Source organism: Phalacrocorax aristotelis, chromosome 1 (assembly GCF_949628215.1).
Source record: "Phalacrocorax aristotelis chromosome 1, bGulAri2.1, whole genome shotgun sequence".
NCBI classification, from domain to species: Eukaryota; Metazoa; Chordata; class Aves; order Suliformes; family Phalacrocoracidae; genus Phalacrocorax; species Phalacrocorax aristotelis.
The window spans coordinates 135,789,834-135,812,086 of record NC_134276.1 but is presented as its reverse complement, the minus strand read 5'-3'; the positions used below and the strand labels follow the sequence as shown (position 1 = coordinate 135,812,086).

Sequence of the window (22,253 nt, the reverse complement as noted above, 5' to 3'; positions counted from 1 at the left end):
ATTTTCTTTGTAGCTATGTTGGAAACTAAGAACAGACCCGCTGTGGTAGCTGGACTGGCAGGCTTCACGAATAGCCTGAAGCCCAAAGCAGGCTCGGTGTTTCCACAGTATGCATGTGAATTCAGGCTGCCTACATTTCCCAGTTCTGCTCTGTGGCAGATTACCGTCGGGTCTTTATGGGAAGTATGAGAAGTATGGGAAGTTTGAGATGACATTGTCATGTGATAGGAAAGACAGGGAAGACACAAAAGTGCAGCTATGAATGGGGCATTTACCTGAGCCCTGAAGTAACAGGCACAGCTGAGGCTTTCTCTTCTCTAGTGGCTGGGGAGCTCCACAATGTCTTTGGCTTGAGCAAGGAAGCAGCACAGACAGTGAGTAAATTTAAAATTGAGGAAAGCTCTGCCACAGTGCTCACACTGGTGGCCTTCTACAGCTGTCTCTCAGATCAGTAGGAACTGTAGATGTTTTGCAATGCTGGGAAGAGCTGGGAACTGATGATCACAAGCTCCACTGTTACTTTGAGTAAATCCTTTTGACATCGTATTTCTTTCTCCTAGCTATAAAGCCAGACTCCGATTTCTAGACGTTATAATATTCTGTTAGGTCAATGATGTCTCCAATAAACTATAAAAATGCTATGAAAAACCTGAACCACAAGAACTCAGAGTTTCTGATTACACAACTGATGGAGACTTTTTGCAATGTTTGGACTTTATATCTGAGAAGTATCTCTGCATGCCTAAAACCAACTATGGTGCTATCACTCAGATGTCTTGAGAAAATAAACTCATTTAATTCTGGAACATAATAACATTTATTTTTGTAAATATTTGAACGGTATTGTGAACATTGTTACAGTGCAACATGTAGTAAAACCACATTTCTCAAAGTTCCACTTCAAAATATGTTTCATGTAAATGAAGATTAAAATTCCTGTAAGTGGCATTAAAACCATGTAAAGAAGCAGGAAGCTACCTAGAGATTTTATGATATAGATCAAAGGATAGTAAAGGTGCTTTAATAGAATGTAGATACATACAGTCAGAAGAAAAATGAGAGCAAACAAATTTTGCAAATGTTTCAAATTACTAGTTCCCGGAGCAGTTCTTATTAGGTTACAGATGCTTTTCTGGCCTTGTTCAAAGTTCAAGTTCAAAACCATTCTTGTCTGCTAGCACTATGATCACAAGCAGATCTTGTCACAAGAAGCCAGAGGCTGACACCCTCTTTTTCCATAAAGACCCTTACTCTGCCTTTGGATTGCGTCTGCAGTTTCCATCTTAATTTTGCTTTCTGCAAAGCAGCCTGGAGTAACGTGTTATGTTTCTTAAGCAACTCTTTAAAAAGCTGTTTCTTCCTGGCAAACACGGCCACATTTAGTAGCCTTGCTCTTACTGGTGGATGATTTTAAGAAAAACAGTGCAAATAGTGTCTGAGGAAGCTTTTAGTTGACCTGATTTGAATTACCAGCAAATACCATTGTGGTTTCAGCAACCTTTAAGTCTCCGAGTAATATGAAAATGGTTGCTGCAGGAAGTGGAGGTAGTATCTACATACAGGCAGTTTTCATTCTCTCCTTGCCAGGCCTGAGATGAGCACTGCCTGTCGGAGCCACTGCCTTCCAGCTGTATCTGGGCTGGCTGGCAGATGCATTGGTACAAAGTTGGAGGTGAAGCCTTGAGAATCAGAGTTAGAAATGTCTGCGGTCTTGATAAATCACCCATCTCTCCTCTATGCTCAGACTTTCCATTCGCAGCATCTACCATGTTAGCACAAGTTCTTTAACCTGCAATTTATTACCACTTGGTGTTCTGTTACAGCAGGAACCCCTGCAAAGGGATTAGGAAGCTGGGGAATCAGACCCCAGGAGTAGGTCTCATGTGTGTTTGCTCCAGCACTAAATGTTATGCTGCCCCCAGGGGACTCTCAGGGGAGCCCCAGGGATGCCCCAGGGGTATTGGGTCAACAAGGGAAGGAAGAAAAGCTCTCTGTGGGTGTCAATAACCCTCAGCCCTTACACAGGGGGAAAAACTGCAGATGCATTTTTCAGAACCCTGCCCCAGCAGCCACATCGTTGTGTAATGCAATGAGACAGCCTAGCTGCCTGGCTGCTGTGGTGCTGCACGAGAGACAGTTTCTGCTTCACCACCTCTTTTCCCCCTCTTTGAACTGTAGGGGCTGTGAGTCCTGGGGATCCACCTTCTCAGGATGGCTGTGATGTTCACCCTGTTCAGGTCTGAGAACATCAAAACTCAGAAGTTGTGTGCAGCTTTGTATGCCGCAGTCACTGCAGTTTCTGAACTAAAGCCTCTAGATTTGGTGCAACCCTATAATCACACTTTCTAGAGTTTTCAGTTAGTGCTAGCAGAAACAGGATTATTGCATATGACATAACAGTTGCCAGATAAACTAAACATAGTGGTTACTACCAGGATTTCAGTGAGACAGAACAGTTTTCCAGAAAGTGGGGGTTCATCAGACAACAGAGTTATATTTATCTCACTTAACATTAGAAGTGCCAGTAAAAGTAGGCATGTAGCCTAGTTTTTATGTCTAAGCTTCCTCTATTAGCAGTAGTGAGAAGCCAGACCCTCCAGGGACTACATATCCCATACTAAAATACCTGGCATGAATTTTCCATCAGAGCCTCTCAAATTTTAGGTGGCTAGGCAGGGCAGCTGCTCACCAGCAAAATCCATTGCTATACGCCATAGTATGTTCCACTCTGTTTCCATTCCTCTGTTTCTCCTAACTCTGCCTCCTGCTGATTCCTTTGTCCCCTTTCCCTGCTCAGGGTGTCCCTGCTGCTCCTCACACTTCAGAGCCCACTGGACCACAGGGTGGCACTGATGGTTTCATGGAGGTGTCTGTGTACATCACTTCAAACTCACTGAATAAGACCATCTCTTTCCAGGACAGGCTCAACTCCATATGCACATGGATTGTACAGGACATTCATCTTCATGGCTTCAGCCTCCTTGGCCCTAATGGGATTTGCCAGGGGACTGAATTATGGGAAAATGACTGATATGTCGTTTTTCCTTTCATTAATCCAAGAAAAATCAAGCCCAACTAATGCCACAAGAAAACTGAGACAACTGTATTTCATCAGCTTCCCAGCCACCTCAGCAGACAGATAAAATTAAACCTCATTATTCATTATTTTTTCTTCACATCTGCTCTCCTTTCCCTAATTTGAGTTTATAACTGCAGTGAATCAACAAGGTTATTCCACTTGTAAGTCCTTTGAACCAGCCTGTCTGAATGTCAAGGTTATAGCCATATGGCCTCTATCTCCATTCCCACTCCTTCTTTTACCTGGTTATAGAAGGAAATAGATACCTAACAGTTGTTCTTCGTCTACTCCAAGGAGAAAGTAGCTGCTCCTACAGTCTAATTCTGAACTGTTAGTTGGTTGGACCATACTGCATAAACCAATGTTTTTCCTTCCCTCTTCCCACCACTCAGGTAGCTGATGTCTCCTCTCATACCCAAACTACAAATCATTTTTTCCTACTTTCCAGAAGCAGTCCAGTTTTCTGCCTTTACACCTGTTGGACCTAAGGTTCTGATGAGGCAGACTACAGAAAGCTCAGAAATTTACAATATAGATAGGGTACAAATTATAAGGTAGGATATAGTATATACAGGGTTCAGAATATACCAGTATCATACAATTTAAGAATCTTGGATGCTTAAGCAGTCATCTCCCTCTATTTTCTTTCCCAGTCTAAGTATTAATACTTTTCTGGAAGTGCCATTACTTCCATTTGACGCTGAGAATTTATAATTCACATGGTGAAAATGCCCTTGTTCTGTGACAAAGACATTTTTTTCCTGTTTCAGCAGCACATCAACTTTGATTCTGATTGAAAAAAAACTCAGTTCAGTGAGCATTTGTAACCTGCAAAGTTGGTGTCTTTGGGAAGTGCCAGTGATTTTGCAGCGGATCATGACCTCTGTTCATCTTCCTGTAACTGGTAGAGGTGGAATTTCTTTCGATAACTCTGGATTCATATACTCCCACTGCCATATTACTCTTTCTAATGACAGTATAGTACTGTACCTGCGTTGTGGTTTAGCCCCAGTCAGCAACTACGCACCACACGGACACTCACTCCCCCACCCCAGTGGGATGGGGGGCAGAATTGGAAGGGCCAAAGTAAGAAAACTTGTGGGTTGAGGTAAGAACAGTTTAAGAATTAAAGAGTAATAGTAATAACAACAACAATAATATAATGACAAAGAAAATAACAAGAGAGAAAAGGAGAGGTGAAACCTCAGGGGGATGGGAAAAAAACAAACAACGCGACCGCTGACTGCTACCAGTCCCTGAGTTGCAATCGCTGCTTCCCCTCCCCGCCCAACTCCCCCCAGTTAATATACTGGGCATGACATCATATGAAATGAAATATCCCTTTGGTCTGTTTGGATCAGCTGTCTTGGCTGTGCCCCCTCCCAGCTTCTTATGCACCTGGCAGAGCATGACAGGCTGAAAAGTCCTTGACTAGTACAAGCACCACCCATCAAACACATCAGTGTGTTATCAATACTATTCTCATACTAAGTCCAAAACACAACACTATACCAGCTACATTGAAGAAAATTAACTCTACTCCAGCCAAAACCATGACAACCTGCCACTTAAAGATGCTGCAGAATGCATGCATGTTGTAGAGATTCCTCTTTCACCAAATAGAAGAGGGCCTGTAATTTTGGAGAGGGAAAATTCAAATGTGGGCAAAAAAATTAGGATCTTGTCTTGATGTCCAGCAACCTCTGAATACAAATTATTTGGAGACTGAAACTTAATTTGAATGACTGCAGGCTTTGAGACTGATATGTCTCCAAAGTGTCTTTTGTTTTTTAGGTTTACCGTGCATGGTTGGAAAACAGCTGAAACTGCAAGAAGGAATGGATCTGTTTAACAAGTTCTTACGCAACTTACAAATGAGAAAAATGACAAGTCTGCTGAACTTCAAGGAATCCCACATGACTAGTCATTTAAGCCTTCTCATCTCTATTTAGGAATGTTTAAATCAGTTTAAATGTTTAAATCAGTTGTTGCAATGTTTCTTTATTGAACACAGGCTTGTGTAAGACTGTCGCTCGCTATGTCAGTCACTCTTGGATAATTCCCTCCCTTTGCAGCTTTCTGTGTACATGCATTATATGTCCTCAGTACCTGATCCTGAACACTTATGTCAGAAAAACAAGAGTCTGTGTGCAACACGCCAGTTGCTTGTATTGCCTGAAAGCTGCTGATCTCAAGTCAAAGATTTCTTTTAACAATAAAAATCATCCCTGAAAACTGTCAACACGAGGAAGGCCTTTTGTAACGGAAAATAGCTTAGTTCAACCTAGACAAACACAAAACAAAATCTGTAGTGAGTACAGTGAGCTATTAAAATCTTGAGCACTCAAGTGCAATTTATTCAGTGCAGTTCCGGTTATCTTTTTGTCTCAAAATCCCAGAGGGAATGTCTAAGAGCAGCTAAGAGTCCCAAACTGTCTTATACCTCCGCCTCCCCCTCCTCTCTCAAACAGCACCTTCCCAGGAACTCAGTAAGGGAGCTTTCCACATTTCAAGTACCTGAAAGTCATTATATTCTCCTTAGTATTCTGTTTGTATCAAAATAAATTTACATAGGTCATAATGACTTGCACAGCTGTTGAAATGCAGAGTATGAGTTCAGACTTCATTTGCACCAGTGTAAAGCAGGGATAACCTCAGTGCAGTTGGCTGTGGAAGCATTTCGGTGTAAAGCTGGCATCAGTGGGACCTGATTCAGGACTAGTGCCCCTACACATAGCATCCCAAAAAGTAATTCAGTGGCACAGCCTGCCACCTTTAGCACCACATATATGTTCGTCATTTTACAGAAAATTCTTACCAGGCTGCTACATCATTTATGGTTTGATTTTATAATGTTAAGGGTCTTTTCCAACCTAAATGATTCTATGATTCTATGGCTCTATCATCATTAGCAGGTAAAATGCAAGCGGTAGAGAAATGCACAACCCGCTCCTGATGTCCTTTCAGTAACCAGCCAACAGACGGCTCCAACAGAAATCCCAAGAGATCTCGCTGAGGCAAGTTACTGCCCCCAGCTATCTGCTCTACCTGTCTGCTGGAGATTCCTGCAACATAGCACAAATGTGAAAAGCTAATGGAGACCCCTCACACCCACACCAGGAATGGAGCAGCTGAGGGGTTGTGCTGACAATGCATAGGAAGCTTCAGCAGAGGGGCACCAGCAAACAGTTGCAGCTCTCATGTCCCAGACTGCCACAGCCATCTGCGCAGAACGCTTTTTTCCTGTACTTTATGATCAGTAAATGCCACACTTTTGCTCCAGTGGCAGGAGATTTACTGCACACATAGGACAGAAGACCTTGAAGTACATTTTGGAAGCTGAGACAAATCCTCTTCTCCCTGCTTTAGGTTTAGAGAGGCTGCATAGCTGCAGCAGGCCTACCATCTATGCAAAGTGACTGCACAATGGATATCTCTTAATGTCAATATGAGATGGAGATCTAAGTCATCCCTTTAAGGAAGTTGGACACAGATCCAGCGCCTGGGCAAAGAGCATGCTGATGTAGAAATAGTGAAGGCATCCAAGTAGGCACACTCAGAGTGATTCCGTATCTGGAACCTGAAAAATACAGGAAGAAAACAGTGATTACTAAAAAATTTCTACTACTGAGCCAAATATTTTAGCCTGCTGTAAAGCAAAACTTCTGCTGAAGTAGTTTCCAGTTGACTTTGGTCCCTTGTGATACCGTAGTTTCAGCTGCTAAAAGCAAGATAAGTGATAAGTCATGCTAGAAATGCCTGTTTAACTCATGCAATGTTGCATGACCCTCCGTTTCTATCAACAATCCATACCAGGTATCACACAATAACAGGAGGAAAGAAAAAAGACAGCTTAGGATACATCCTGCCTAGAATTACTGAGGTGATAAATGCTCTGGAAAGCAAGACAAGGGGAACTGCTGTTTGATGGGCCTGATGCAGGGCTGTTGTAGCCCACACATTTTCTAATATAAATAGGGGGAAAATCTGGGTTGTCTGCAGGTTGTGACAAACTCACTAAAGCAGCTATGATTTTTCTTATGAAGCTGCTTCATCCATCTGAAGATGATTATTCCCTCATACCCGTCTGTCCCTTCATTCTCTTTCATCCATAAAAAATGTACGTGTATTTGCTAGATATTGTGTATTTCAGAAGACAAGCACAAAGGATCACATTGGAAACCAAGAATTCTGAAGATCTGAAAAGAGACTGAAATGTCTATGCTATATACTGAAAAATATGTACAAATTAAGGTAAATAGGGATGATCAATAACATTATCTTTATGTACTAACCTACTAAAACACCCTTCTTGAATCAGAAACTTCTCTACATTGATGCTACTGGAGTTAGATCAGTAATAAATGCAAAGAGTTCCTTTTCAAAGTCATAAACCACAGGAAAATAAACAATCCTGACAGAAATAACTTTGTGGTTTAAACCCTAATTCTACATTTTCTCAAGTAGGTGTTAGACAATCAAAAGGAACTTACGAGTCCATCTTCAAGGCAACACCATTATCCCAGTAGAAGCTTTCACCTTTCCTGCGCAATCCAATCCAGGAGCCATCTACTTTCACATGCTTAGCTAAAGACTGCTAAAAAAAAAAAAAAAAAAAGTATTTTTGTCAACATGAGCTCTCACAATGAGAAGCAAATCCCTCCTGTGATTTTTGAGGAGTAGTCCATCACTCTTCTCATCTAGAACACTTTCATAAGCATTTCATTCAGAGTTAAGAGCCTAATTCTGCCTTTAAATTGACTCTTATGGTTATCATAAACTTCAGCAAAGTTATTAAATTCTATACCCTTGAAAATTACTACTATTCACTATACCCAGACACCATGTGTTGGTTGTGTCTGTCTATATATGTTTATCAATCTCTACATATGCAACTTGGTCTAGGTAGGCTGGTACATACAGGTGTTTCCTGCATTTCAGATGGGCATATGGGAACTCCTCCCCTTCCCAATTATTATTTAAATAATTTAAATTTAAAGTTTATCATCTGTGGATGTACAGATAAAAAAAGAGTAAAAGACGGTTCACTGCTCCAGAAGTTTGCAACAACCTGTACCAAATACAGCAAAGAATAATGGAAGATAACAGAAACAGCACTTGCAATAGGTTAATATTACAGAACTCCCTGCAACAAGATATCATCAGACTCAGTGAACTTACAAATTATATAAATATTAGCTGTCAGCATGGACTCTACTGGACATGGAAAGAGTGAACTCTTACACTCCTCCACTCTCCCCTAGCAACTTCAGGTCAATACAGGTCAGAAGTAACTGTCTCCATAGGGTCCCAATGCCATTTCTAGAGTTTTTGGTGTATCTTCTTCTGGTGTGGCTCATGCTACCCAGTGCTGGACACCAGACAACACATACCACAGAGCACGAATCCAATTCCGGTAGGCCAATATCTGCTTTTCTTTCATAATCTGGGTTTACAGTTTGTAGGTATAAGATTCTTAAGCAGCAGCTTATATAACACCAATTTCTGCCTAGCCAATTATCAGCTGAATATCACAGATACTGAATTAGAAGTGAAGTTTTCAGATGCATTAGGAAGAGAGGCATTTACAAATTCGGTAATAGGTGATCACTCACATGGCAGCAATTCAGAAGGGGCTTGTGGAGAGGGGACAAGCTGGCAAATACAGTTGGAATTATTGGCAAAAAAGGGGTCTGATAATGGGATAAAATGAGAGGCCACATTCAGTAAGGGACTCACATGCAAAGTAAGAACTAGACTCTGCACCTTTTTCATTGTTGAAAGTCTTCTCGCTGTAAAAATATTTATTAGCTCATGTCAAATGTGACTTAATCTGCATAATTTCACTGAGGTTTCCTCCATTTCAGTATCTGCTACACCACTAATATGTACCAGCTAACCAGAAAAGTAGCCTTTTGACCTTTATGCAACAATCACAGTAACAATAAAGCTCAAATGTCAATCTATCTAAAAACTAACTTTATGATAAAACTAGTTTCTCATTGACAGCACTGAAAAGACAGCAGATCTGTAAAAGCATGTTACGGTTTTAGCAGCATGTGGTAGTTAAGATGCCACTAGCATTCACTGACTCAATGCAACTGGACCATAATACAGGCAAAAAGTATTTTACAAACTTAATAGCATGAGAAAATGTCCAAATGAGCTTCAGCAGGGGTATATTCCCACCACCAGTATAAGCATACATCTCTAAGAGGCATTAAGGCATATCTAAAAGCAGATGCAAGGCAATAAAGACAGATAACTTCCAGTATGCTGAGAAATTATTTTAAATGTTTGGTTTCTTATAGAAACCAAAGTATCTATTTATTTGTCTGTACTGAGAGTTGAACAGATTCATACCTGTTTTGAAGATGAAGGCCCATAGGAAAGAAAAGTAAAACTAGGCAGACTAATTCATAACGAAGAGCTTTTCATAGTTATTCAAGGCAAATCCAAGCACCAAAGCAGTGTGGGGCTGCTGATACCACTGCTGCACTTGCTGCAGCCAGCCAGCTACTTACAGTGACAAAGCAGGTACTTTTCCACTACCTGAATTCACACAGCTTACTTACTTTATAAAGATTTAAAGGATAAGTATTGCATAACCAAAAAAAAAAAAAAAGCTTTGTCAAGGAAAGAGAGAGATATGGAAGTTGTGTTCTGTTTTGTTGTTGGTTTTTTTTCCACTTACCATTTCTTCCTGGTTTTCAAAAAAAGCTAGAAAGGATTCATTCTCAGCACAGAAGGCCCAACTATATGTCCAGTTCTTTTCCTCCTCTGAGATGAAATAACATTTCTTTCTGTAACCTATCCACTCGCTGGGGCACTGTTCAGGATGGAATTTTTTATCATACGGTATCCCAAGTTTTAAAACTACAAAGGAAAAGAGAATAAAATTTCTACCTGGTAAAATCTTAGCATTAATCAGCATAACTCAACATAAAATGTAGATTTTTTGGAAAGCCAATGCCACACTAGAAACCAGAAGAGAAGCCAAAAGAAGGGCAAGGGTCCTGACCTTCCCTGCCTTTCAGGCACTGTCTTTGGCTAAGAAATGTGAAGTTGGGGGCTGCAGCCTAATTATTACAATCAGTAGAAAATAAGTAGGGTTTGGAAAACACTCCTGAATTTTAGAGAATTAGAGGCATTGACAATTAGCAATTTATACTGAATACATTTTCAATCCAGCAACAGGGTACTAAACCTCATACTGTTAATTTATTGATTTAATTCATTTGAAGTAATGAAGTTGCTTGAATATCTGCAACTGTTGAGATATTTCACAAAGACAAGTTGCTTTGATTTTGTATCGGACCTTTAAGTGTCAGACAAATCTGTGTGAAGGTAAGGGAATTAGGTGTTGATATGATGCTAATGAAATTTGTCTGCTAATGAAGAGGTAAAAATGATTATTATTGGGAGATAATGGTTTGGAGAACAGTTCATCAGAGCTCACCCAGTGTAAAAAGTGTATTTTCTGGGTCACCCTGCTAGTATCGAATCCAGACCTTCTGGACCCAAGGTGCATTTTTCCACTGCTTAAGCTTGGAGATGGCTAATATTGAAATGAAAGTAACCAGCTGTTAGGTGAGAGCTGGAAGTGAACTGACCTCCCAAACTCTGCAGCCTGCTGTTGCCATGCTTGCTCTCTTTTCCTTTCTAATCATTTACTCTCTTTGCTATATATAATTGGAGACCCCTTAGCAAGTCACCTGTGAGCACTGCCCTCACCCCCTCCAAGAAAATATGACTGATTCCTTTTAAACAAAAGCCTAACAAAGCAAAGGAAAATCAAAAGGGACAGATGTCACTATTGTTCTCCATTTGTTTCCATGTATGTGCAGAAGCCCTCACTACTATACCTCCATCAAGATACATGTGCACCCAGGGACTTGGATACCTCTGGTAATACCACAGGCAGCACAGCCTTTGCTCCCCTAGAAGACTTCTGCATGGGACAGCGGGAGCATATCCAGCCTCCACCGTGCCAGCGGGAGGTAGCACTGACTACTTCTTAAAAAAACAGCGTGCAACACGAATGGATTTTTAAAAACACAAAGGCAGAATGATCCCCAAAGACTATTTGTGGAAAAAGTTAAGCTAGCTGTATTACGTAGTTGTCTTCCACGTATGACAATAAAGGAGCCCTCTAGACCAGATATATGAACAGCCTACACAATAAGTCTGGAGTCTATGCCTGGAGATGCAATGCTGACTTAGTGCTCTAACTGGTATAATCAGGTAAGTTACTGGCAACAAGCACAGACAAAACATGCATACACCACATGCGTGGCCAGGCAAGAAACTACACTCTTAAAGAGTAGTAAGGATGCAGCAAACAGGAAAAAAAAAAATTACCACTGAATCATCTCTACTTTTTCTGTAAGGAGAACTCCCTCTCCTTTTAAATTCTGTCTGGAGGTCATTCAACCTTATACCGACATCAAAATGACTGAAATAGTGACAGAAGACCCAGGTTTTGTGACTCCGCAGGCACTAAAGAGTACTAATGTTGGTGCACTTGACCGCTGTGATCCTGGAGCCCTGTAGTCAGAGGAAACATGTCTCAAATAGAAAATGTTCCAAAAGCTTACCAAATCCAATGATGACCACCACCACAAGTCCAAAAGATAGGCCTAGGCAACAAACTGCAAAAGAAGAACATTAATGGTTTTGTATATATGAGCACCTAGGCTCAGACTGAATTTCAGTATTAAGCGAGACAGCAGCAGGATAGCCTTTCATTTAAGCTCCAAGTATGTAAATACACAGGACTACTGAAGTCAATAAAGGCACCCTGAATTGACATTTATGTAACTGGACAGTTCGATAAAATGGCCAACTATCACCTAATTCGCATTTTTTTTAATCTGTATACACCCTAAAGTCTTCCACAGATGTGCAGATCTCTGTGTAGCAAATTTAAGCCTCCTAGTCCCAGGTTCATCATCTTGTCTATGTTTGGCAGACCTCTTAGCAATAACCTCTGGAAGCCAAGAACTCACAGATCATCACTAACTCCAGTCAAGCTACACCCACATTTGGAAAACAGGAGAATGTTCTCACGCAATTCAAACATTAAAGGTTGAGGTTCAGAGTATGGCTGCAGTCTTGAATCAAATGTATTTTCTCTTTTTCACAAGCAAATTCACACACAAATTTCAATGCAGATGTGCAAGCTTGTCTGTTGCAAAGGCACAAACTATTTTCTCTAATGAGGTTTGGCTTCACTTCCCACAACTTATCCAAGAGTTATGTCACGCAGGTAAACTACCACACGGAAAAATGCCCATTTTCACATAAACTGATCAAACATAAACAGTTCACACCTGGAACAAACATAACAGTTATCCCAATTTTTGTGATGACAGCTTTGCCTAGAGCTAAACTCCCAGGTTTTGTCTTGTCCAAGCCAGGGGACCTAGAACTAGATTTGGAGCTAGACTTCAGACTTCGGGCTGGAAGCTGTCTTACCAAAGAAAAATATCTTACATTTTGACTGCCAAAACCGCTGTTTCCAGTGCCTCCATGTCCTCCACACCCATGAACTAGCTGCCACTTTTTGTTTGGCGTCTTGTTTGACATTAGTGGGGTCTATGATCACAACAGGTCCTTGTGCCAACAAGGTGGTCTCAGCCTCCTGTTCATCTTTAGATGCCATCCGCAGCTGGGAAACAAGGGAAGAAGTTATATTTAATGAGTGCTTCCCCTACTGTCTATAAACGAGTGGAAATTGTAGAAATCCCAAAGCTGCCTTAGTTATTGCCTGTTCCTGAGGGGATGAGGGCAGGGTGGATGGAGAATGAGGAAACAAACAGAAAATAAGGAGCTTGTGCAACATACCTGAGGCCCACCAAAACGAGATATCCTCCTTCCCAGGAAGGGGTGTGATGGGGAACGAGGACTGCGATGGAAGGAAATGGAAGGACACAGCAGATGAGAACAACGTGATAGGGAAGGGATGGGGCATATGAAGGCAAGATGGAAAGGCCACAAAAACCAGAGTAGTTTTGTTTGCGTGCGAAAAGTTTGGGCAATTTCCCAAGTGTGAGGGAACCTGGTCTGCAGCAAGAAGTTCACAGTACCCTTTTGTGCTCACTCCAGTGAGTTATATTTTCCTCACAGTTTTCCTTAAATCCCACTTTCAATTACATAAATTTAACAGAAAAAATAATCCAGAAAAGAATATGCAGCTATAAACATTATTGTGTAAGTGCAGAAATGTCAATTCATCTTCATGAGTTAGGTTATAATGGGGGGGAGGGAACCCCACTCCTCTTTAGAAAAGGCTTCCACCTCTTTACTTTCATAACTGTTGTTATTATTTATGTTAGCTGGCACATGCCTAAGAGGACTCCTCAAGGTCATAACAGTAATAAGCTGCCTAAATATCTCTAAGAATCAGACTCCACTTGTGCTTGCTCTATCCTGCAAAAGCAGACAGAAACTAAGACTTGGAATTACATCTCCAATAAGGTGCTCTTTCCCCAAAGACTTCCAATTGCCCTGAACACATTCCCAAAACACTTTGTCCATTTTAGTGTCTGGTATTCCTTTAGTGTCTAGTATTCATTGTTCGGTACGTGAATGTATGTTTGCTCATGGCTGGAGCTCTTGCCTCCAGCAAGCACGCTACGCTTCCTTACTGTACTGAAAAACCACCGGTTTTGACTCCAGCCACAGAGGACTTTCTCCTGAACCTTCCTGCCTACACTAGGGAAAAAGCCTATTCCCCACCCTTGTCTTTTGGAACGGTAACAGTGAGCGACACAGCCTGCTGGGGTACAAGTGAGCGACCGCCCCCTCTAACACAAGGCATTTCCTGAAGGCAGATGCTGGCAAAAGCGTTTCAAAGAACCTTAGGAAGATTGAAGAAAAACACACACCCTAAAGGCCAGCAATTTTTCATTGAGCCACAAAAAAATATTTCAATTTCTGCGAGCTTATTTAACAATGAAACTTGCTCTCATTCTTTTGCAACAAACTTTTCCTTGGAAGGAAGCACCAGCAGAGGCGCGGATCTGGGCAACAACCGGAAGCCAAACGCCGAGATTCAGGCCGCCCCGCCACTTCCACAAAAAAGCACGTTTTCCTCCTCTTTAGGCCTAATTTTCCCCCTCTTCGGTCCTACCTTTCCTTCGGCTTCGGCTCCGGCGGGGGGGTGCACACGGGCCCCCGGCCCGGGCCGCGGCAGGACCGGCACGGCCGGGGCGGGGGGGAGCGAAGTGGCAGCCCCCGCGGGCGCGAAACCGGCCTCCGGCCGCCGCCAGCCCGCCTCGGCCCCCGTTGGGCCCTTCCCCACCCCGCTGCCCGGGTCCCGCCGCCCCTTACCCGGTGTCCCGGGGCGCCCCCGGGGCGGCGTCCCGGGGCCGCGCGCGCCCGCTCCCCTCCGCTTCGTTCCGCCCCGCTCCGTCGCAACGAAAGCGAAAGAGCTCGGCGCCTTCCGCCCGGGCGGCGATGCAGCAGGCGGGCAGCAGCGGGGTTCTTCTCTCCCCGTCGTGGCTCCGGGACGAGGTGCGGCGGCTGCGGCGGCTCCGGCGGCGGCTGTCCCTGTGCTCCGGCCCCGCTGCTGGCCCGGAGGCTGCCCCGGGACGCGGCCCCGGAGACCCGGCCGTCGGTGCTGCCGCCGGGGCCGGTGCCGGTGCCGAACGCAAAGCGGCTGCTCGGGGCGGCGGCGGTTCCTCGCGGAGGCAAAGCGGGGCCGGGTGAGTCAGACGGGACGGGATGGGACGGGAGCTGCGGCGAGGCGCCGGGAGGAGTGGGGCGGGCCGGGGAGCCAGCGGGCTCTCCCCTCCCCGGGTGATACCGTGGGCATGAAGCACTTGGGGGAATGGACTGTATTCCCAGAGCGTTTCTGTAGGATTTGGTAATTTTAATACCTTTGAAAATCTGGTCGGCGGGTTTTAGACGCACTGGAGCTCTGCAGTACGCCGCCGTTTCAGGCGTAGGTGCAAGTGTTTGGAAAAATCTTAATGAAGTTAACGTATCTGCATGGGCTCTCTTAACCCGACAATTAAATTCCTTTATTCCCTGACGTGCATTCGTATTTCTTTCTCTCCGTAGACATGCGTTCATATCTCTCCTTCTGGAAAAGAATTGTGGGACTTGTCATTGCTGTTGCTGTGATTTTACTCATAATAAGGATTACCATAAGTGAGTGCATTTATTTTTTAAAAACTAGCCCTGGCGAGAGAAGTTCAGTACTTCTGTCTTTCATTATGCTGCCTCTTCATTGCTGAGGGGTAAGAGGTATTTCCACTGGTTTTCGGCTCTCCCCAACACTGTCATGACTGCTGTTAAGAGAGATAAGAACGGGAAAGAAGAAAGTGAAACTAAATTGCGTTATGGCTTGTCCTTAGGTAGTTGGTTCTGGTAGCGTTAAACTGACAATTTTTAAAATTTTCTTCAGGATTTAATTGTTCTGCAGCATGGCAAAATGCTGAGGAATGACAAAGCTGTAAGGAGAGTTAGGGAGGCAGTACTGACTTCTTGACTTGACTTGGCTCCAGCCTGCAGAGTTATTTTTACAGCTGAGTACATTGAACCAGAAGCTGTTTAAGGTAAAATTTTAGCTGCTTCACTGTAGATAACGAGTGTGTGTCTTTGCACTCTTTGTCAAAGACGGCCCCTGACCTTCACGCCCATGGTGTCTCTGGTGTAGCTGGAGCTTTGCACTTGCACATGCTGGAGTCTGCTGAAACATGGCCAGTGTGTGAGCATGTAATCAGGGATTATGGGACACAGCTGGTATAATGGGAAAAAACTAAGACTGAGCAGAATCCTTCAACTGTATTGTGTTCACCCATCTCCTGCTTAATTCCGTGCGAGTCGCAGATATGGTTAAGATGGAGGAAGCAGGTCCAGAATTTGTGAATGTGTATACGATTGTATTTTAAACACATAATGATGAGTAAATGTTGTTCTCTTCATTTCTTCATTTGAACAAAAGATACACTTAAATTACCGCACCTGGAGCCGTGCCCTGATGACTGGCTGTACTACAAGAAGAAGTGTTACTATCATTCAGAAGCCGTGGCAGACTGGAAGTCCAGTCAGAAGTCCTGCTCTGACTACGGAGCTTCGCTTGCCGTGATTGACAGCCACCAAGAGCTGGTAAGGTGTCCAGTGCCTTGAATTCAATGTTATGTCTAATGCCCTTACAGCTTCTGTAACTCCGTCACTTGTTCCCTTGTATAGCTTGAAACCCAGTGTACTGCAGGGCAGATTTGTTCGTTGCAAGTTGGTACAACCTACAGACTTTCTCAATGTGATGTGGTCTGTCCACTAAAATCCACTGTAGAAATTCTGTTGTTACCTTAGAGGCTATTTCAGAAATTTAAAAGGCAAACTATGTATAAATTAAAAGTAAAGTCTGAAAGAATATAAAAATGGAGCTGTGACTCCTAATTATTAATAAAGAAGGTGATGGTTTTTTTGAACTGGCAATTTATGTGCACGCTTAAAGTTAGGCAGTTCATCTCATCCTCTCCCCTCACACCCTCTTGATGTTCATTCCCTCTCCAGGGTACCCAAAAGTATAGTCAACAGCAATTCCCGCGCTAAATATAACCTCTAAACTAATTTTGAGTTTAAATTTTGAGTTTACAGACCACTGATACACATGTATGTGTTTTATCTCCTTGATACTCTTCAAGGACACAGTTGTTTCAAAGGGTGCTTTCTTCAGCATAACAAATGGTTTAGCAGCCAAATAAGGAACAGAAATGTGTTGTTAGTTCTGTGCAAAGTAGTCAATTTCTCTGTTTCCACAAAAGGCAAAGACTGGCTGCGGTTATAGGACGCTGGGACCCATGGTACTGAAAGTACCCGGTTCATGCAGCAGGTTCTACCTGTGTTTTTTGTTGTTTTCAAACCATTTTTCCTTTTACTATGTTCTTTAAATCTCCTGTAGCATCCTACCAATTCAGGGTGTTCTGTATGGCTGAGAAAAACAAAACAAAATAGCACTATAGCAAACGTGTTTTTAGAGACAACCATAGGATCATAAAGAAAGAGTTGAGAAAGTCTTTGTTTTATTCATACTGCAGATGGTAAACTACATGTGTGCCCTCGAATGTTCCGGAATTTGGGTTTAGGTAGTCCCAATTGAATTTACAGTCAGGAATATAAGGAGCAGGAAAACAGAACGAACTCACACACTTATGATGCGATTAGTGTCAAGAGTAAAAGCGTGAAATTTGGGAAGTTGGGTGATTTTAAATGTGTGTCTTAAATTTTATAGAGATGCAACATAACTCACATTGAAGGAATTACAGTGATATAACGCAGTCAAGGTAACCTGTACCTAGTCGGGCACTGTGTCCCTGCTAAATACGTGGCCTTGTATTGAAATGTTATTCTTCTGGTGATACGGTGAAACCATTGTACTAGTGTGTAATGTGATATGGTATGTCTGATGGCATACGTGGATGTTTTTGATGACAGGGTGGGACAGGGTGTAGGTGAATGGTCAGTAACACTCTGCATGACTACCAGCTAAATAGCTGGGACCTCACTGACTATTAGTAATGGATCTAGGGCTTCCTTTAGTATTTCATTTTAATAAATTTAGCAGTAAAACATCAGTGACCTGTGGAAAAAAAAAAGTCCACCATTGCATATTCTGCGATGCAGTTTATGTCTGCAGTTTTTATGCAGAAAGCCATATAATAATCATAAAAATAATCTAATAATGTAATTTTTTTCTGTTTTGTCTAGAACTTTATAATGTATCGAATGCGCATAACAGACTTCTGGATTGGGCTGCGCAGGAGAGGAAGCAAAATCTTCTGGGTGAATGGAAAGTCATTTGACACAAACTTGTGAGTTTTTTCAGTCACACTGTGCGGGAGGAGAGTCGGTAGCTTTTTTGTCCAAGAAGAAAAGTTATTCTGTGTTACCTATTCTACTGCAGATAAACTGGGGTACCTTACCAAATGAGGGCTGTCATATGGCTATAAAAGTTCTTATACTATGCTAATAAAACTAGTTATGTCCCCAGAGAAGCGAGGAAGGGGCATTGTTGCCTGCTTTTTCATGTGGTTGCATAGCGGCTGTTAGGTTATGCTGAGAGTAACTTGTTTCTGTACAATCCCTCTATATGAAATGGATAACATTTGCCTTATTAGGAAGAATTACTGATGTTAGACATTATAAATTGTTTGAATTAGCTTGCCCTGTTTGTCTTGCATGGTTTAACACTCAGCCAGTGTAGACAGGACCTCCTAAGACCAACTGAGGTGCTGAGGACCACACTGGAAGGTCACTGGACTGGGTGGTTGTGCCTCAGAAGGCATTGCTTTTGGCCACTTTGTATCCCAGAGACTGGCTTTCTTTGCAGCCACATCCTGTGTATTCTCCAGACGCTCAGCAAAATTGGTGGGAAGAGGTGGCAGGGCCCACTCTGTAGTGGAGGGGTACTGCTGCCGTGGGTCCCTCTGGGATCCTCTCTCTCCTGCTCTGGAGAATTGTGCTTTTTGTGCTCACAACATGTTGTAGACTCTGAAGTACAAGTACATGTGGTACACCTCTGTGGGGATCAAAGCAGCTTGCTTTAATAGAAGGTGCATCAGAGCACCACCACGTGTTTCACATGCACGTGAATTCTGATCCTTGCAGTGAGAAGCAGGGCTCATTTTAAATCATTCTCTAGTTTGTCCTCTGCAACTTTAAGACCCAGTTTTACAAAGAATAAGAAATAGGTCTTCTAACTTTTAAACCATAGTTCTGCTCTAATTTTTTTTCTCTTTTTAGATTTCATGTCAATATAACAAATGATGGAGACTGTGTCCATATAGATTCAGCCTTCGTCTCTACCAGAAGGTGCTCCTCAGTCAGGAACTGGCTTTGCACGATTGGTCAGTTTAATCCCAAGACAAGCTCTTAATAGCGAGCAGCTGTTTGTGCAAATATAGAGACTTTCTCCATGGGAAGCTGGAATTCAGAATACTCAAAGTCCTTGCTGTAAGACGTCCACAGGGGCAAGAGGTGCTGTGGCAAGGATCATGTCCAAAATTCTCCAGGAGAAGCAAGACAGGGAGTTATAATGACTTCATGAGAAAGAGGTAATCAGTTAAAAAGTGGCAGTACCAAGAGGAAATGATGATACAATGGCTGTTGCAAAGAACAGAAGTTCCTCGGTAATACGGTTTCGTTGTTGAAACTGCTGAAGGACATGGCAATGGATGCTTCTCTTGCGAACTCTTCACAATTGCAAAACATAATGTTTTAGGGCAGCTAAAAACATTGTTAGATGGACATGAAGGTCGTATTGAAAATGCCATTCATAGTGAACCAAGGGATGTGTTTTTTCCTCTCTCCTGTGAAACTCAGTAATTCTTTGTCTGAGAACTTTCAGTTTGTCTTTGTGGTAAATGGGTGAGATTTCATAAGGTGTTTTGATTTCCCACTCCTCCTTTTTCCATGGGGTTTTCAAATGTGATTGGTATGTAATGTCCAAGGATATAAATGGGAGCTTTGTAAACCTGGAAGGCAGATAATGACTAGGTCTTCTAGCGAACGGCACTGCTGTTACAGGGCATATAGGGTGGGACAGATTACAAATATTCTTCTTTATCCCTCTGGACTGATCTGGAAACATGACTGCTGTTGCCCAGAACTTCACTGAATATGTGGCTGCAATAGGAAAGCTCCCAGACTGAATCATGCACAACTGTCATTTTGGGACAAAGTTGTGGATTTAGAAGGGGGGAGACACGTATATCTAGTGTGGAAAGGGGTCTAGGACACCTTAAGGTGAGGTGCTGTGGTGTTGATCTGTTTGCCTGTGCAGGGGGGAAAAAGGCTTTTATTGTCTCCGGCACAGCTATTTTATCAAGTGAGTTGTGTGGGCAAGGATAGTTTGACAGTCCATGGAATAGAAGCACTAGAGCTAAATAGCATGGCACCCTGGGTTAATCTGTTTGAATTATTGGTATGATGCCCTGAAAATGGGCAGTGGGAGCATGGGAGGCTCACCTGGAAGATATGTGGTTGGTTGCTGTCTGGTCACTCTTAGGTTCGTCAGACAGTAGTCAGTAGTACAATGACTACTTCCCAAGATACATGATTAACAAAGGGTGGTTACTGTCTTTAAAAATGTGTAACCGGAAGAAAGGCCTTTTGAGCTAGGAAAATATTCTAGTGTGGAAACAATACCAAATTAAGCTCAGAGAAGCTCACAGAGAAGATTTAAGAGTCTGTCATATTGATCTTCAAAGAAATGGGAAGAAGAAACTGCAAATTGCTATAAACATGCTTGATATATATCCAGAAGAGGTACTCCTTTGGAGGGAAAGAAATAGGTGAGACAAGAAACTGGAACAGAGTGTTCAATATATCCTCATTCCCCATGGTAGTTCCCCAAGAAAGCACAAGAACAGAAGAGGCAGCACCTTGTAAGGAATTGTGGACAGGGTTCAGATGGCCAGGGTAGGAACCTATTTCCCAGCATATGTCAAAAGTCCAGTTTAAAAAGTCATCATGAAGTGCTAGATGCGGTGAGAAGTCCATTTTGCTGCCTCTGTAAATTGTCTTGTAAATATGCCAATAAATGCTTCAGAGGTTGCTCCCTGCGATGCTTTGTGTATCTGTTTTTGGTTGAGCTTGCTCTTCTGCTTTAGGTTTGTGGTGGCCTGTTACAATCCACTGTTGGCTTGAACAGTTTGGCAGAGGTTAAACCCCCTTGCTTTCCAACCACCTCAGATAATTCTGGGAGGTTGGGGGTGGCTGAGCTTAACTTCTGATTAACTCCAACGTGTTATCGTGACTAGGTTCCTTTTACATTCTCAGAAATAGAATTAAGACTCAAAACAGAGTCAAGTACCAAGTCACTTTATTTGGCCAGAAATAGATACAGGAGAGAAAAGCAAAGAAAGAGAGAAAAAGGTGAAAAAGGGAATGGGAGGGAGGGAGAGAGTGGGACTGTTGCAATAGCTATCACCATGGATCTGTGGCAGCTTGTCCAGTCCGGGGGCGGGGAGTCCAGATGTCCAATGCATCTTTGAAGCTGGTGGAGGGGAGGATGTTCCATAACATGCCCCGGTCATCTCTACTGGTTTCCCCTTTTATAAGGTTGCTCTCTTGCATAGTCAGTAACTGTTCTGCATACCCACGCCTCCCACTCGGCAGTGGGGCGCATGCCCAGTACTGTCACTAGAGGGTGCTTGAAAGTTCTAGAGGGTCCGAGCACCCACCCCACTCCCATCTGTTGCCAGTCGGCCTTGGGCCTGGGCATATGCGTGGAGGAGGAGTACTCCGAGATAATGGGGCACACGTTGCTGTCGGGTCCACCTTGGTGATTAAACTGTTCTGCTTAGCTGCCGTAGCGATCAGGCTTTGTTAGAGAAACTTGCCTGCCAACAATGTTGAGACAAGTTTCTAGTCCCTGACATGGCCCAAGACTGCTTTGTTTAGCCTATGATACCTGCTTCCTTAGGCATGTTCAGCTGCTGTCAGTAGGTGGGCTCAGAATATTTTTCAACACTGAAATTCACAAACTCTGTAGGACCATGACGCCATCTGTGAATGGGCCTGACTGACTCTGAAGGGTCACCCAAGGGGTGACTCATCCTCCCATGCCACAGCCCAGGAGCTCAGGACCACATTTCAACTCAACCAATCCATTGATTTCCTGGCTTTACCTTAGACCTGCCCTGATGATCTGGATGCTTGGCTGAGCCAGGCTACTGACTGCATCTTCCCTGCTTGCACTAAAAGTCTCATATGGTAGCTAAATTACAGCTAATTGCTAATAGCTTTAAGAAAGCAAAAATCCATGTGAACTTCCCCTTGTTTTAAGCTTGTTTTGTCGTGGAAAACTTTCCCTAGTGATGTGAGTTTCCCAAGTGAAGTTGGGTGAGAAACATAGTAACAGAGTCATACAAGAAGTGATTTTGTAACGGATGAATTGCTGAATGACATTTCCTTTTAAGCTTTCAATCAGAGTAGCAACCCACAAAACCAGAAGTTGAAAGTAAGACTTGGATAAATATAATTTCCTGGATTATTTAACCACTGTGGTTAAAATCGAAATGGGCTGGATGGGTACTTTATATCTTGCTCTACTAGGTTATAAACTTCTTGCATAGTGAGCTCTCTGGCAGGCAGATCATTTTTCAGTGCACAGAACACAACATACTTGTCTTTGATCAGTTAATACAGTAGTAATTAG

At 42.9% G+C, this 22,253-nt stretch overlaps 2 protein-coding genes across 3 annotated transcripts; one reads left to right on the top strand and one right to left on the bottom strand.

The window, feature by feature from the left end:
- Nucleotides 1-4,182: 4,182 nt before the first annotated feature.
- On the bottom strand, nucleotides 4,183-15,149 carry LOC142054793 (uncharacterized). Its single transcript, XM_075087877.1, has 7 exons — nucleotides 15,118-15,149; nucleotides 14,414-15,050; nucleotides 12,575-12,749; nucleotides 11,677-11,730; nucleotides 9,774-9,955; nucleotides 7,573-7,676; nucleotides 4,183-6,659 (listed from the first exon to the last, which is right to left on the bottom strand). Exons 1-7 carry the CDS (start codon nucleotides 15,147-15,149, stop codon nucleotides 6,554-6,556), a joined length of 1,290 nt encoding a protein of 429 aa, XP_074943978.1. The 3' UTR covers nucleotides 4,183-6,553.
- Nucleotides 14,811-20,656, top strand: LOC142065230 (C-type lectin domain family 2 member L-like). 2 transcript variants are annotated; one of them, XM_075111183.1, is made up of 5 exons: nucleotides 14,811-14,948; nucleotides 15,146-15,235; nucleotides 16,032-16,195; nucleotides 17,801-17,904; nucleotides 18,836-20,656. In XM_075111183.1, exons 2-5 carry the CDS (start codon nucleotides 15,148-15,150, stop codon nucleotides 18,966-18,968), a joined length of 489 nt encoding a protein of 162 aa, XP_074967284.1. In that variant the 5' UTR covers nucleotides 14,811-14,948; nucleotides 15,146-15,147; the 3' UTR covers nucleotides 18,969-20,656. The 2 variants fall into 2 exon arrangements, with proteins under 2 accessions (XP_074967284.1, XP_074967294.1); XM_075111193.1 differs by having other exon boundaries at nucleotides 14,853-15,026.
- The last annotated feature ends 1,597 nt before the right edge of the window (nucleotides 20,657-22,253 follow it).